Source organism: Gavialis gangeticus, unplaced genomic scaffold (genome assembly GCF_001723915.1).
Source record: "Gavialis gangeticus isolate Ggan-Ray unplaced genomic scaffold, GavGan_comp1, whole genome shotgun sequence".
Taxonomy (NCBI): domain Eukaryota; kingdom Metazoa; phylum Chordata; order Crocodylia; family Gavialidae; genus Gavialis; species Gavialis gangeticus.
In genome coordinates this window covers 30,907,527-30,924,006 of record NW_017729030.1, presented here as the reverse complement: position 1 = coordinate 30,924,006, position 16,480 = coordinate 30,907,527, and the positions used below count along the sequence as shown (strand labels likewise).

Below are 16,480 nucleotides of genomic sequence, written 5' to 3'. Positions count from 1 at the left end.
TAAAAGGCCACCAGGTTGGTCTGACAGGACCTGCCACTGATGAACCCGTGTTGGTTGCCCCTAAGCATGCAGTCCCCTGCTGGCCCCTCCTGGATGTGTGCCAGAATAATTTTCTCTAACAACTTGCCTAGGATCGAGGTAAGACTAACTGGCCTATAGTTTCCCGGGTCCTCCTTCCTCCCTTTTTTGAAGATGGGAACTTTTTACAGACTTTTTCTTTTTGTTTTATTAAACTGAACATCAAAATAAACAACAGATGATCACATAATGATAAAAATATACATCTTTTTACCTTTTAGCACATGGAGTATTTATCATGTCTCAGAACTATACGAAAGCTGGTGCCTGACAGATGTTTAATAATTTCTACATTTTTGTATAATCCCCTTTGTACAATCCCACATCCTGTACTAATTAAAAATGCTCTGACATAACAGTCACATTCCTATCAAAACTTATATAATTTTATGTAATTGTATTTGAAACAACTATTAATGGATAGATTTCATGAACAATTTCATGACATGTACATTAAAAGACATATTTACCACCATTTCCATTGTTTAAGGCAAGAACACTTGGTGGTCCAGGAACTTCTACTTCATATAACAAATCAGACCCCTAAAGACAGAAATAAATGACTTTTTAAAAATATAACTTTATTTCTAATAAGCACTTTTGATCATAGATAAATATATGCTGTGTTACATATATGGTTACACTTCAAGTACGAAAATACTGTAAGTTTGTGTGGGGAACCTTTCAAAACTGCCAAAGACTGAGATTTGTATAAGTGGAGAATAGAACTTACTAAAAAAAGAAGTAGTAAATACAAGGTTTAAATTATATTATTAGTGTTTTTTAGTCATTTTTCTGGTAACATAATCAGAAAATTCATGCAACCATAATATGTAAAGAATGTCATTCAATAAATAATGTTATTACCTGGCTACTCATGTCTATAGATGTTTGATTTGAATATGTATTATAAGAAACAGGCTCAGGCTCTGAACCTGAAAACACAGGTTACATTTTTATTCATGTGAACAGCCCTTTTGAAACTAATGGGACTACTCAAGTGCTTGAAGATAACTATATGGGAAAATGTACAATCAGGGTCTGAGCAAATATAATCATATATACATATGTATATTTAAAGTGAAAGTTCACTACTTGTTTCTTCAGTAAGGTCTACAAAGACTATAATTCCCATAAAAAACAGTACTCTCTCTTTTCTGCTCAGCAGATTTAATGGAAATAAAAGAAATCTATTTTAGTACAAGATGCATAGCAGAATATTTATAGTGATGGTCATTTTAATGACCCAGCTATTCACAAGGGTTCTTGTAATCAATAGGAAGAATAAGGTTTTGTGGTATTAATACTTATAATAACAACAAGAAAGTGTTTTTAACCTGTAAAACTCGAAGGACTCTATCCTGACAGGCCAATATTGGTGTTACGCAATTGAGCTTTTCTACTGGAAGACAGAGAATATCATTGATTTTATCGCTTGATAGGTAGTAGTGCTGGTCCTTGCAGTCACAGTAATGGTTATAGATATAGCTTGCACAAAGAAAAAGGTCTGCTCCTGATATATGCCTGAGAAAAAGAAAAAAAAGTATTTTGTCAATGTTTTCTGTAATATTCTCTTAGGTCCCATTATATAGAAAGTGCAAAATTACACGTGCATATGGTTTGCCTATTCAGGACCTCAGTAAGCAAAAATAAGCAACTAGCCTGTTTAAATGCTGAGACTTATTTTCAACAAGTTATAAAACCATGATTTCTCTGTGTTTTTATGGTTTACCATCTGTCTCTGCATGTGTCTGCTAGTAACTCCTTTAAGAGACTAATGCAGAAAATTGCATTAAAGACAAAATTGCATTGAAGGCAAAACCAAAACTATTTTTTTAATTCTTTTGATTAAAACGTAGTTCAGACAAGCTTTCCCTGGAGCATTTTAGAGCAGTATCAAGGGGAAAAAAAAATCAGAAGTTATCTCCATGCTGGACTTAACAGAAGCACTAAAGGCTTTTTTAAATTAATTATTTTTTTTAAAAGGACAGTAGATTTACTAAGGATATATTCAACTAAATTTAACAGACATCCCTATGCCAGCCACAGTAGGGTCAGCCTGAGGCCTGCGGCAGGTCTGATCTGATGGCGCAATACAAATATGGTTTGGTGCCCTAATGTCAAGAAAAACAGCTGCAGGAATGTAGCAACATGGCTGCTTGCAGATGGTAAAAAGAAAGCGGTGCTTTAAACTTGGCATGCCCCTGCACTGAGCCCAGAACACACCCAGAAGAGGCAGTGCCTTAGTGGGACCCAGGTCACCCAACATCTGTATAGATTGAGTGCTTGAGTGGGGTCTTTTTGGTATTTTTTTTCAACAGCTGATTGAATCGACTTTAGCTAAAAGTGCCAAAAAGCCCCACTGAAGTGCCTGATCTATACAGAAGTGGCAGAGCTGGGCTGAAATAATGCGCTGCTTCTTCTGGTAAAGCTCAGGTTTTTTGTTTTGTTTTTTTTTAACGTATGTAAGCAGCCTATACGCCTGAAGGCTTCGTGAATTCCAGTATTTTAATCTGTATACCAGAACTGTCTGAATAATAAAGTCTGAATAATAAAGTTACTCATTTCTTTACTTACTGCCACCTTGTGGCTCTTACTTGGAACTCATCTAATTTTCATTTGGACATAAACATAACATTTCTATCAACTTTCATACATTAGAGAAACTCCAATTTTCCTTTCTATTCACATCTTGGATTGCTACTTTCTCTTGATTAGAAGTTTTCAAAGTTGGCCCTCTTCTGGACTTACAGTTAAATTATACTTGAACACCATTTAAACATGGTTAATGGGAGGAAAATTTACAGAGAAGAAAATAGCCAAGTTAACTAAAAGATCATTTTACACCAGAGATGTCAAAGATACTGTGAAGCCCTATTATACAGCCCGATAATGCTGTTTGTGGGATTTGGACTGGATCCCCATGCTACGCAGATATGGATATGTTAAAAATTAACACTTTAATAGTAACTGCTTTTAAAAACCGTTTTTCCTTCCTTGAAACGGCCATCCTTTACCATACTTCGAAGAAAAAAAAATATGAAAAAACTCAGGTTTTTTTAAATTGGACTACTATCCCTTTGGACATTGTTGTGCACATCCTCTTACATCAATCACTCTGATTTCTTAAGTGAATTCAGCTAATACCTAACAACTGTTTGGAAAAGGATTCACACCTGTACTCACTCACTACTGACACCTTTAAGGGCCAAAATCTTTTAGAATTCTGTCTAAGAGTTCTGTGGAGATGCTACCTATTTGACTTCAGAAGGAAAGATAAAATGACACTTTAATTGGGAGAAAAAAAGAATGGATAGCAATATATGGTGAAAAAAATGCAAAAATAATTTACTGAACATAACAATATACAGGACTTAACAGGATATACTTAATCTAAATGGCCACTTTGTTTTACCTACCAGCAAAACAATGTGTTAGGTCAGAGCCATCCAATTTCTTGGCTTCTGGGAGCCACATGCCACATAGGCCCCAGACTAGTGGTCCACACACCACATGGGCAGTGCCCCCACCTCCACTGTGCAGAGCCTCACCTCACCCCTGGCTGAGTGAACTGTGCAGGCAGCTCTCCCCTCTACTGCCACATGCAGTACAGACAACCTGACTCTTGCCCTTGCCACTTGCCCAGCATGAGTAGCATGGCTCTCTCCTGTTGCATGCACAGTATAGATAGCCAGGTCCCCCACTGAGTGCCATGTGGGCCGCTTCCCCCTCTGCCACTATGTGCAGCACAGGCACTCCAACCCTATCCCACTGTGCTGCTCCACCTCCAAGAGTGGGAGCAGGAAGTGGAAGCCAGGGAGGTGGGGGAGAGAAGTGGGGGAGCTTAGAGACCCCAGCCACCACTGCATCAAAAGCATTAAAGGGAGCAATGGCCAGACAGGAACCCATGGGCCACATTAGTCCCTCACCCATGAGGCTCCATGTGGCCTGTGAGCTACCAGCTGGACAGCTCTGTGATAGGTAATGGCAACTATGAAAGGACTGTCTAACAAACTACTTTTGCTATCATATATATACATATATATTTATTTTTTTAAACAAAAAAGTACTGCACGTACATAGCTTTGATGTTTTCCGTGAGGTTAGTCTCAAATGAAAGGAACTGCTTCCCTCTCTTTGTGAAACCTCTAACCTCTGATCCTGCAGCCACAAAAATTTTCTCCTGCGGTGTATTAAGAGCTCCTCCCAGCTCCAACCTTGTGATCCTTTGCCCTGGTAATGTCTTGAAGACTGGCTATGGAAGTCAATAAGGAAAGTGATATTTAAGTACCTAAATATTGCATTTACAATCTTTTTTTAATACAGAAGACACCAAATCCACTTCAGAACACTAAGCATCATTCCAGTGATTTCCATAACAGGCACCTGGTTAAATCTTATTAATCTTATTAATATTATTAATCTCATGTCTCCATAATATCAAAGAAGATATCAGTCTTTAATAAATTAACTTTATTTGCTGAAAAGATTACATAAAGAAGATATGAGAGTTAACTACTATTTATCCATATAATATGTGCAGTACAATCAGTAGCAGTGCAAGCTTCCTAACAGTACTCCACTAAAATACTATGTTCTTATTCCAGGGGAATGACCTCTAGTAATGAGAAATCTTTCTTTCCATGGCTGTAGAATTCTTATCAATTAGCCAGAAGGTCACCCAGGATATATGTCATTATAGTTGTTTAAGTAAGCTGGATACCTGTCTACAAGTCTAAGGCTTCTGAAATGTAATTAGCTTACACAAGTCACTTACATATTAAATGTCACTTTAAGTCACAATGTGTATTCTGAGATAAAACCACTAACACAGAATGTTCAGCTTTGTATCTTAATGTATCTTCATTACCTTTCTCTTCTCCTAAACCCCAGCTGGCTTTTAATTTCTATTATGTACAGTATTCATAGTTTCATAGTTGGCAGGGTAGGAAGGGACCTAACCAGATCATCTAGTCCAACCCCCTGGCATGGGCAGGAAAGGATGCTAGGGTCAAATGACCCCACGTAGGTGGCTGTCTAGCCTCCTTTTGAAGACCCCCCAGGGTAGGGGCAAGCACCACTTCCCTTGGAAGTTGGTTCCAGCTCCTAGCCACCATGACAGTGAAGTAGTACCTCCTGATTGGGAATGGATTAAAAAAAAAACCCCTACATACCACAAAGAATCACATTAACTACATAAATAGCTGAACTTACCACAGCTTCTCCTTTTTTGATGCCAAAACATGTAATTACACCATCTTGATCTCCAATAACAGCCTTAAAAATATAACACATAATTAGCTTGATTATTTTTTGCATTCCTCCTATAGATATTTTAAAAAGGAAGAATTTTCTTTATATTAGATATGTGGATCTGCAGCACAGAAAGTAACCATTACCAAACACTACACTAAGTGATGTTAATAAGGCATGACAGGGCACTTTATAGATATAAAGACTAATAAAGTCCTATAATCTAGGAATCTAATATCTAACAATTATTTTACTACCATAATTTAATAATAATTTTTTTTCACAATTGTTAATTAAAGTCCAGCTATCACACAACAGAATGTTCAAAAGCATTTTGGGGGAAAATAAAAAAGGTTTTCCTGTGTTTGATGGTATTATTTCTTTGTTACCAAAAATGTACTAAAGAAAGTACATCATTACTTCTCCAGAGTCTGCCTGTTCCAATATTATCTTTCCACAAAGAAATCATAAACCTGTAGTTACAAGAACATTTTTTTAAAAGCTCCCATGTTCCATAATGATTCTTAGCTAATAACATCAAACAAACAACAGCCCCAAAAGCCCACCAAACAAACAAGGGTATCAGCAAATCTTTAAACAGCATCAGCTGGGAGAAAATGTGTTCAATTTCCCAGCTAGAGGTCAAAAGATAATCTGTACTGCATTAATAACATTTATCTGTAAGAAAAAACAAAACGGACAATTTAAAAAGAACAAGCTCTTCACTTCTAGAAAATCACTACCTTCTGTGTTGCCCTACGTCCTGATGCTGGGAGGAGCCTCATGGTCTTCTGAGATGTCACTCCCACCTATTTGAAAAAAATCACCACATTATGGAAAACATTTCAACATCTACACTTAAAACAAAAAAGGTCTTAGGGATAACATTTTCTCGTTATATACATTGTGGAGAATATTCTATCTAACCAGAGTCATACGAAAGGTGAGCTGGGACTACCTGAACGCTGAACCCTAATGCTCTACAACATAGAACTCACAGATATATTTAAATGTCACCTTTAACCACTGTACACCTTTAACCACTGTACTTTCTCCATCCTTTTTATTCTACATTTTTCATGTATTGGTGTTTGTAAAAGTACCAGTCTTTTTAACAACTCTGGAGACTATTTCCAGATATGTGGCACACACATTTATCCACAAATTCAAGACTGCTTGCACAACAGAAAAGATGTGCCATAATTTTGATACAGAAAGACTTGTCATGGTAGACTGGTCAACTCTTTGAAAGTTGCATTGCTTTGTATTTGCTGAACAATTCTGCTAATTCACCAATTTTGGCAACTGTTTTAGTCTGCTTGCAGACCTTAAAAAAACAAAACAAAAGCACACTTTACCAGAAGCAGCAGCGCGTTACTTTAACCTGGTTCTGCAGTGTTGTTATAGATTGGGTGCTTCAGCAGGGCTTTTCGGCACTTTTAGCTAAAGCTGATTCAATCAGCTACTAGATAAAATGCCCAAAAGCCCCACTAAAGCATACACAACCTATACAGAGGTTGGGTGAGCCAAGTCCAACTAATGCACTGTCTCTTCTGGGCACATGCTGGGCTCAGTGCATGAGCGTGCCAAGTTTAAAGTGCCACTTTTTTATTTTTTAAACATCTTCAAGCAGCCTTAGACATGTGAATTCCTGTCCCATTGACAGCTTTTTAAAGTTGATAAATAAACAAGCATAAACAGATTAATACTTGAAAGAATCAAATCATTAAAAGAGATGGTTATTAACGAGCTGTGATCCTGGTTTTCTCTGTTTAAAAATCACAAATTCTGTGATTTAAAAAACAAAAACCAAAAACAAATTCTCTGGCTAAAAAAATGAAAATCCACATTTTTTCTGAGATAAAATGAAACGCTACTTATATCTATCTATATCTATAAAAGTGATGTTTCATACACACACACACACATATATATAAATGGCATTTATATATATATGTGGCATTTCACTTATCTATATATATAAGTATCAGTTGAACACAGTGTTTTATTGTTATATTTACATTTTAAAGCAATTTAGAAGCCTACCAGTGCCTCAATCATTATAATAAAATAAATTCTAAGTACCCATTTATTCTGTTGTTTGATTTTGGTTTTTGTATCATTGAAAATCAGAGCTCCCCCTGTCCCCTTTGCTCACCAGGACACGAGGTCAGCTGTAGCTGTCCCTCCTGCAACTTTGTGGTGCTGAGCAGCCCTGATATGCCAGTGCCCTGCCCAAGCTGTTGCCTCTCACTTTCAGCTCATAGCCTCCTGGCCCTGCCAGTGCCCCTCACTCTTGACTCACAGCCATCCCAGCCCTGTTCTACTGTTTTACTACCTTCCTAGTGAGCAAGTTCTTCCTAATATCTAACCTAAACTTCCCTTGCTGCAATTTGAGACCGTTATTCCTTGTTCTGAGATCTGCCACCATTGAGAACAGTCTAGCTCCATCCTCTTTCAAACCCCACTTCAGGCAGTTGAAAGCTGCTATTAAGGCCCCTCTCAGTCTTCTCTTCTCCAGACTAAATAATCCCAGTTCCCCCAGTCTTTCTTTACAAGTCATGTCCCAGGCTCAGAACCATTTTCATTGCCCAGCTTGACCACATCCTTTCTGTAGCAGGGGCCCCAAACTGGACACCGGACTCCAGGCACAGCCTCCCCAGTGCCAAGCAAAGGGGAAGCGTCCCACTGCACTACTCCCCCACGGCCCAGCTGCAAGCCCAGGTGTTGCTGCACCTCACGGGGCTCAAACCTACGCCCAGCAGCAGCACAAACCATCCCCTAACAAACCACGATCTAAACTCTGCACAAGCTTACAGGAAACTGCGCCACCACCACCACGCAGCCCCAACACCCTGCCACAGCCGAGGTGCTACAGCAGCTAAACGCCTCCTCCTACGAAATATTGTCAACTATGCTCAGGAGATCCCGCCCGAGGCCCCAGCTACGGAGGGAGGCAAACCCCCCCACAGACCGAACCGATCCGATCATGGGAGTCAAACTCCTCCCTGGCCACAAATCTGGCAGTCTGTCAGTCGGACCTCAGCAGAGGAGCCGGACCCTGTAGCCAGGATCCTCCAGCCTCGGCCTCAGCAAGAGCACTGGCACCGCCCAGTCAAAGACCCTCCATCCCGCGCCGGGCGCGGCAGCGCGGGACGGGGGCTGGCCTCGTGGGTCACCTGCACGTAATCCACGCGGGCCAGAGCTAGGCCCAGCTCCATGACGGCAGCGGCGGCGGCGGCCACTTCCCCGGGCCCCTCTGTTCAGGCCCGGAGGTGGCGGTGCTACGGTTACCATGGAAGCGCAATGAAAAGCTGGGAGGGGGCCTTAAACCGGCCTCGGATTGGCCAGGGAGAGGAGGCGGGCATACAACGCGCTGCGGGATTGGATAAAGTGTCGCTCCAAGCTTGCCTCGTATTGGGCAGGACGAGGGGGTAGGTATGAAACGTGCTGTGGGATTGGTTAAAGCGTCGCGTCCGGTTTGCGGCCTGCTGTGGGTTCTCCCAGCGGGGCGATCGGTCACTTGGTTTCCCCTGAGGAGCCGCGCGGGGCCCCTGCGTGCGGCGGGGCGGGCTCCTGCTACCGGGTGTTTCTCTTCTCCACCAGCCGGGGGCAGCTCGGAGCTGCGTCTTCTGAGCGGCGCCCTGAGTCTCGCAAGGGGTCCCGGAGCCTGGCGAGGTCGAGAGCTACCGGGTTAGGCAGACGGACAGAGAGAAAGAAAGGGTGTTGTGACTGTCGACATCTGACTGGCAAGGGTGAAAACCGCTGGGTTAGAAAGAAAGGGAGAGAAGGAGGGAAGGAAAGAAAGAGGGAGGGAGAAGACAGAGAAAAGAAAAAGAAAAGCGAGAATGAAAGGAGAGAGGAAGGGTGGGCTTCGTGATTGTGCCCACGGCGGAGGGCCAGCAGCCATGTGCTGCGCTGCATGGAGGCAATCTGTTGCAAAGGGAGGTTGCAAAGTCAAGGGCGAGTCTGGAAATGCATCTTTAATGCGCTCCCTGATGAGTTTGCTTGAGAACCTCATTTTAGCACCCCCGCCCCTCCCCACCACCTCATTCACTGCACAGTGTAAGCAGTTAATTCAGGATTTAATTTTATTTCCATGGTGCCACATCTTATTTACTGTGGTAAACCTCATCCGTGCCCAGAATTGCTGCCTTAATAAGCCCCGTCTGGGGGGTGTCATACGGAGCTCGTCATTATTATAGTGTCTTGAGGTTTTTCCCATGCATTGCCTTAGCTTCACATGGCCTCTGTGAGGCAGTATTGAATATTTTTTGTGGGTGGGGATGAAAGGCCTAGCAAGAATCATGTGAAACGGGCCCATGAAGTTTGAATGCCGGGTTTGAGGGTCCTCGGTATTTTTCAGTGGCTTATGTGTTCAGAACAGGACTTCCATTGTGAGTGTTCAGCATTTCTGAAAATCTGGTCCAAGACCTTTTAATGTTGTGCACTCCCACTAAAAATGAGAAACATACATAAAAAAAAAAAAATTGCCCAGCATCATGTAGGAACTTCTTATACGTATGTGTATATATATATGTATATAGTATTATTTTATTAATAATAATATATTATACTTCAATAATATATAAATATTTGCCCAGCATCACGTGCATGTATATATGTTTCCACTAGGCAAATATTAATACTATTATCTATTTTAATTTTATAATATAGAAATATTATATATGCATATATTACAATACTATGTATTATATAATATAAAGTTCCTACATAAGATATGTAATGTATTAGATTAAGTTGTTTGTTTGTTTGTTTGTTTGTTTATTATTTATTTATATATTATAGTGTATGTATGTATAAAAACAATTATACAGGTATATACACGTGTATGTGTATTTTTTTTCTAGCTTTGTTCCAGATATGGCTGCGTTCTTCTTTCTTTGGTTGAAAATTCCTGCAAAACATGTCTGCCTTGCATGGAAATATCGAGCAGTTCAAGTCTGGCAAAGTTCTGAGCATTGAAAAAAATAGTCTTATAATAGGAAACATTAGGCAACCTTAATTGTAGACACCACAACAAGTGCTGCCTATATTTGACTGCTGTACAGTTTTACCATACAGTCCAAAATCTAGTTCTGAACTATTGGGACCAGGTAAGGAGTCATTTAAGTATGAATTTTTTATTTAACAAGTAAGCATCAGAGGCATCATTTAGAACAGTGTAACAAAATACCAGCCCTGCATAGAATCTGAATTTAAAAAAATCATCTCTACCACATGAAAGTGTAGCTTTTCACTGAGTTCACATTACGTTCAAAAGTTTTTTTGTTTTTTTTAAAAAAGGATCTCTAGGCCCCAGCGTTGAAAGCAAACAGTCTGCCATATTACGAAACAAACTACAGTATTTGTATGTTAAACAGTGTTATTAAAATTATATTCAGACTTTGATATCTGTTTTGAAACTTTCAAGTGCCTATTCTTCAACTATAACTTAGCATTGATAAAAGACATTTGAGTGTTCCTTTACCAAGGCCCACATTGTTATTCCTTATATATTATATCTTACTCACACCAGTTGTTTCAGGGAATAGTGTACTATGCAGTGCACTCTGTAGATTTTATTTATGTTTCTTTGTTTTATTTTTGCAAATTGTAAAGTGCAAATAATTTTCAAAGTTTGTTCATAAAACTGTTGAAATACCAGCAATGAAATAATTCTTCAGATACATTTGTACTCTCCTGCTGAATAAATGCAAACAATGTCATGAGAGTTCTTACATTTCAGTACATTAAAAATGAACAGAGTATTTTTTGTGTAGTAAACTAATAAAATTTCCTAAGGTTAAATTTCAAAGAAGCTGTACATAAAGTTATATAGCGCTAAAAATCTACAATATATTTTTCAAGTATAAGATACTCAGAAATATTATTGCCAATAAATAGTTGTGCTGTAGTCGAAGCCAAGGATCATTTCTAGAATCATTCACATCTCAACATATTAGGGTTTAGTTTCTCACTGAGTTTATGTATTAGGATTGCAAGTTCTTCTGTTGCTTGGGACTTGTCCTCCAAAAGTTCATAGCGAAGACTGGAGATATCTTGTTTGATTTCCTTTAGTTCACCTGTGTCAATTAATGAAGGGAATATTTTTAAGCATTGTTTATCAAACATTCATTACATGAAGTTTTGTTAAGTCAAAGCAATGCATATTTCAGAACTATTTTCACCCAAACACCCATAAGTACACTGGAATTTCAATAATTCAGTGAAACACAGTGACACTATTTTGTACGTACAAAGAGCATCTTAGCGTCTCAAAGTGTTTTGCAAATGTTAACGAATAATCCTAGCAACACTGCTGAGAGGCTGGTAAGTATTAGTATCCCCATTTTAGAAAGCAGCAGCAAGGCATGACTTGCTAAGGTCACACAGAAAAAGTGTGGCAGAACTGGCCACGCTTGCAACTCACATCTCTTGAGACTGTCCTCTTCAATAACACACACATCCTTAGAAACACAAAAATTCAGGGTATTTAAATTGTTGCTACAATTTGCCAAAAGCACTGACATAGCACTTCAATTGAAACCTTCATGATCAAAAACTGTCTAGGTTGATCATCAACAACAACACTCATTTATTGAAGAGCACTCAGTTCAAGGATGGAATCTGTCTTGGGTTCATTCTTCTCCCAGCCATGAATTCTGATCGTTCTTATGCACTACCCAATAGGAAACTGTTTGACGTATGTTGTGTAGGGGATAAAATAAGACCTATGTTGTTCTCTTACACGATTTACTTTAGAATTAAGTGGAATCTCCATATTCCTATATTTGAAAAAATCATAATACTTAGCAATTATAGAGGGTTTTCTATTCACAATATACTCAGTGCTTTACATCTCACATGCTTCAAAACCCAGAATTAAACTTCACGATATCTCTGTGAGGTAAATATGGCACAGTGTATATTATCTCTATATTATATCTGAAGAATTGGAAGTTTTAGCTCAGACGAGTTGCCCAGGGTCACTGAGAATCAGTGAAAAAGCTGAGATCACAAGTAGGTCTCCTGACTTGGTTCAGCGTTCTGAATACTTGATCTTAAATCCATATGCAGATACACGATAGAGCAAATAGTTCCAAAAGATTTGTGCTTTCTCAAAAAGTTTGTCCTTTTGTCACATCTCTCCTGCTTTGCAGAAGATACATCTGTATGTACATACCAAAGTCCAAAAAATACCAAAATGAGATTATACCTTTAGTTTTCTTGATACAACTACAGACATATAGGCATCTGGTTAAAAAATGCCCACTTGAACTATACACTGTATTAGTTATTTTTGTACAACTCTTTGCAACTTCTAGCTGGTCCGCACCTGTGGGACTTGTGTCACATGTGGCTTCCCTTTTCCGTTCTAGTCTTAGTCAGAAAGTAGTTCAATGACAGGACACATCAAGAGTTGTCTGTTTAATTAGTGGTAGAATTTGGGGCTTTAATGTTTTCAAATGTTTTATCTTTATCCTTCATCATTATTTTATTGGTTCTCAAACATACTGAAATTCCTGTTTATAAAAAAATATTATATACGGTATATTGTAGCAATTTATTTTCAAGCCTAATAGGACAGCAGCTCTTCAATTGTTTAAGATTTAAGGTGCTTAAAGATCTGTTCTATCATTTTACAGAGAATTTTGGACTATAGATGGACTGTGACCACAGCTTCTCTCTTCTCAGCATACTACATAGCTAGTTTGACGTGGTTCTATCAGAGCCATGGAACTTTATAGCTGAATGTGATTTCAACATGGTTTTATGGAAGAGAGGAAACAAATCATACACAGCATGATACAATACCACCTGTTCAGCTGAGATGAAATGGAGAGGAAAGGTGGTCTTATGGCTAAAGTATTAAACCAAAAGAGCTGAGTCCATTTCTTTGCTACAGCACAGACTTTCTGCATGACTTTGGACAAATCACTGAATCTTTTCAGTTCCCATATTATCCCAATGGGGACAATAATACATCCTTTTTTCCCATCTTTATCCATCTTTTCCATTGACACTGTATATGTTGTGTGGCGAATACTATTTCTCACTTCATATTTGTGCTAAGTGCACCTAGTAAAATAAATAATAGTATGGTTCTCCATAACAGTATCAGGAAGTGTTATGTTTACAATGTCTCTCACCTTCATTTACTTCATCATTTTCTTTGTCCACTTGTGCTTTCAAAACATAACGTTTTATAAGTCTTTTCATGATTTGCTGTTGGATAAAAATCATATAATCAGTTAAGCATTTAGACAAACTTCATCCTACTCACTAAAATTCTTCAGCAACCCTGTAAATCAAGCACTTTATAGCCAAGAGGTCAGCACTATCTTTGCTTTCTTTGGTGGGAAAAACAGTAGTATAATGAAGTGTGGCAGCGAGGACGGGGAAGGGCACCAGGCCCAGGTGCACTGTCAACCCTAGATGGGGGAAGGGAGAGGTACAAAAAGAGCGGAGCTACACTGCTGATCCAGCCTCTTCCACTACTGCTGCCACTGCCACATCCCCAGTAGTGCAGTCACTGACACTGCCCCATGCTTGGCTGCTGGCCAGGGGGCTCAAGCAGCCAGTTGCACCTCTGAGACAAACTAATACAGCATAATTCCTTCCTCATCCACTTACCTCTCATCTATAGCTCAGCCCAAGAAGCATCTTAACTGGAGATGTGCAGAAGTTATGAAAATATTTTCAGGAAATTGTTGCTTCAAACAGTTTCAAGGATGCAACAAAAATTTTTCATACCTAAATCATGTAACACTGTCCAATGTTCATGTGATTTTGCTGGAAAGCCATATATATTTGAAAATGTGTTGATTTTTTTAAATGGAAAACATTAAAATTTTGCAAAATTTGCAAAGAGGGTAATATTGCTTTTTTTGCCACAAAATGCCTAAGTCTTCCAAAATAAAAATATTTTCCATTAAATTGCCAACAAGGTACTAACCTCTTGTTCAACTTATCTACAGCACATACTCTATATGCTGGGAGTCACAACTGGCCTTTCCATTCACACATTCCTTATGAGTTGCCTTCCCCATCCTTTACTTATTAAGGCCTCCTACTACCACTTTGTGCCACAACAGTAACTGTGTCACTGCACATACCCTGCAATTTAGAGGACTTGCTACCTTCCTCAGGGCTGTAAAGCTGCTCTTTACTGATCAGACTTGACAAAATGCATTATATGCTGAATAGACTGTTGAGAGGTGATTCATAATTTTTAACTAGCTGTAGATAATACCTGTAAAATGATCTGAAAAATACATTGCCCAATATCCACACAAGTTTATATAGTTACTTCACCTTATAAGTCAATCAGCTGCACTTGGTAAAAGAGCCAAGTGTTGCTTGAAAAGAACTGCAGGACTTAGCAATAATGTCCTACACACAGGTCATTTGCCGGGGATTAATGGCTAGGTGGGGTTATTAATCATAAGCTCCTTCCAGCCGGTAATTAACACCTAGTACTTATTGTTATTGCTTAATATTTTAATTACGGACCTGTGTGCAGAGCCTAATAAGTAGCATGCCTTGTACAAAGTCAGCAGGAATGGACACCACCAATCCCAGAGCACAGAACACCACTGCTGCTGCTCTGCAGCCATTGCCTTCACTTCCCCCAGTTACGAGTTATGTTATTCCATCCCTCCTGACACTGCTGTGAAGAGCTACTTTGTGCCATGTGCTGGGCATTGGCTTATCCGTAAGATGGACATGAAATAATCACATACACATGTATTGATGCCGTCTTATGGGTGATGTGCTTACAAACTTTCTGTAGGCAGGCAGCTCCCTACTGCAACAGAAATATGATATTTTACAATGTATGAAGACTTCTGCAACTAATTATGGGAGCAGGTTTTGCCCCTAAATATGTACCATTGCCCAAAGGATGAGAGCTTCACTTCAGCACATTCAGCCCAAGTAGTAAGCATCCTGAGGCTGGACTGGAATCACGCATCCCACAAAGTATTGAACTCTGATAGCCACTAAGCTACCCTATGCAATTTTTTTCAAGAGAAAAAATAGCCTCAAGTCAACATGAAGGTCAGATGAATCAAAAGTAACAAAAATAGTTTTATTTGGGGAAAAGTCTGTTGAACTGCATTATTTGAACTATATTATTGGATTTAATGTATGGGGACCACTGCTTAAAACAAACCAGTTGATCCCTGTGGTTGATGGTGGTGAGCCTGAATTTATATTGTGTTGGGATCTTCCTATAGGATATGTTTCTTTAGCTCAATGTATGTACAAGACACAACTGTTTACAAAATGGTTATATCCAAATAAGTCAGATAATTTATAATTAAAAATGGTTTTATCTCACTTAAAATTGTAACGCACCATCCCTTAGATTTACAGTCCCACCTTTACATCTTGTAGATTCAGTCCCTTTGCAGTATATATTTTAGTTTAATTCGCTATTGTTATCTTTGGCATGGCTTTCATAGCATGGGTCAATTTAAAAAGGAAGATTAGGTTTTTCTCTCCTGCCCATTCATAATCAATTGGGCCATCTCCTTTCTTATTCTAATCCCATCAACCAACTCTCCTCCCCTTCTTGAGCTCAAAACAAACATGTAGTAACTACAAGTAGAGTGGTGTCACACATTCACTTGCCACAGCTGCAAATCATTGGAATATACTGACCTATTAAAGTTTGTAGCACTTAGGAGATAATCCTTGCCTGAAAGGGACCAACTTTGCAAATCCACGGGGGCACTTAACATTTGTGAAACTGGTTGAACATGCATCTAAGTGCCCTGTGAACATCTCAGTTATGCCATTTCAAGTGAGGAGTATCTCTGGCTTATCCTACCCAGATGATGTTGTGTAACAGCAGTCTGCTCCCACCGAGATAAGGCGAACAGTTTGGGTTTTCCAGCATCCCAGGATGCAATACTCAAATCCTGCCCCTACTCCCACTCAGTGAACTATCTCCTGAGCCCTACTTGCAAGGATAGTACTGTCTGGGGGCAGGTGGAGCCCTGCCAGTGCCAGGCGGGGATTTGTGGTGGAGGGAATATGAAGCCAGGAGCATGGAGTATGAGGCTGGTATCATGGAGCTGGGGAGCCCTTCACAGACCCCTGCCAACCCAATTCCAGCCCCCCAACTCCATCTCAGACCATG

General features: G+C 39.4%; 2 protein-coding genes across 7 annotated transcripts in view; both read right to left on the bottom strand.

Annotated features, from left to right (window-relative positions):
- BBS7 (Bardet-Biedl syndrome 7) overlaps window positions 1-8,619 on the bottom strand; it is a 57,805-nt gene extending 49,186 nt beyond the window's left edge. For 2 of the 4 annotated variants that reach the window (XM_019522071.1, XM_019522073.1), the window contains exons 1-6: window positions 8,511-8,619; window positions 6,075-6,140; window positions 5,293-5,355; window positions 4,158-4,333; window positions 1,416-1,602; window positions 549-621 (exon numbers count right to left, since the gene is read on the bottom strand). In XM_019522071.1, the coding sequence (XP_019377616.1) occupies window positions 549-621; window positions 1,416-1,602; window positions 4,158-4,333; window positions 5,293-5,355; window positions 6,075-6,140; window positions 8,511-8,552 (607 nt within the window). In that variant the 5' untranslated portion in view covers window positions 8,553-8,619. The remainder of the gene's footprint in view (window positions 1-548; window positions 622-1,415; window positions 1,603-4,157; window positions 4,334-5,292; window positions 5,356-6,074; window positions 6,141-8,510) is intronic. The other 2 variants (XM_019522070.1, XM_019522069.1) reach the window with 1 other exon arrangement.
- A 1,836-nt stretch (window positions 8,620-10,455) lies between these two features.
- The window catches only part of TRPC3 (transient receptor potential cation channel subfamily C member 3), a 73,054-nt gene continuing 67,029 nt past the window's right edge, over window positions 10,456-16,480 (bottom strand). For 2 of the 3 annotated variants that reach the window (XM_019522067.1, XM_019522066.1), the window contains 2 exons: window positions 13,485-13,560; window positions 10,456-11,417 (listed from right to left, as the gene is read on the bottom strand). In XM_019522067.1, the coding sequence (XP_019377612.1) occupies window positions 11,275-11,417; window positions 13,485-13,560 (219 nt within the window). In that variant the 3' untranslated portion in view covers window positions 10,456-11,274. Of the gene's footprint in view, window positions 11,418-11,764; window positions 11,802-13,484; window positions 13,561-16,480 lie in introns of all 3 variants that reach the window. The other variant, XM_019522068.1, reaches the window with a different exon arrangement.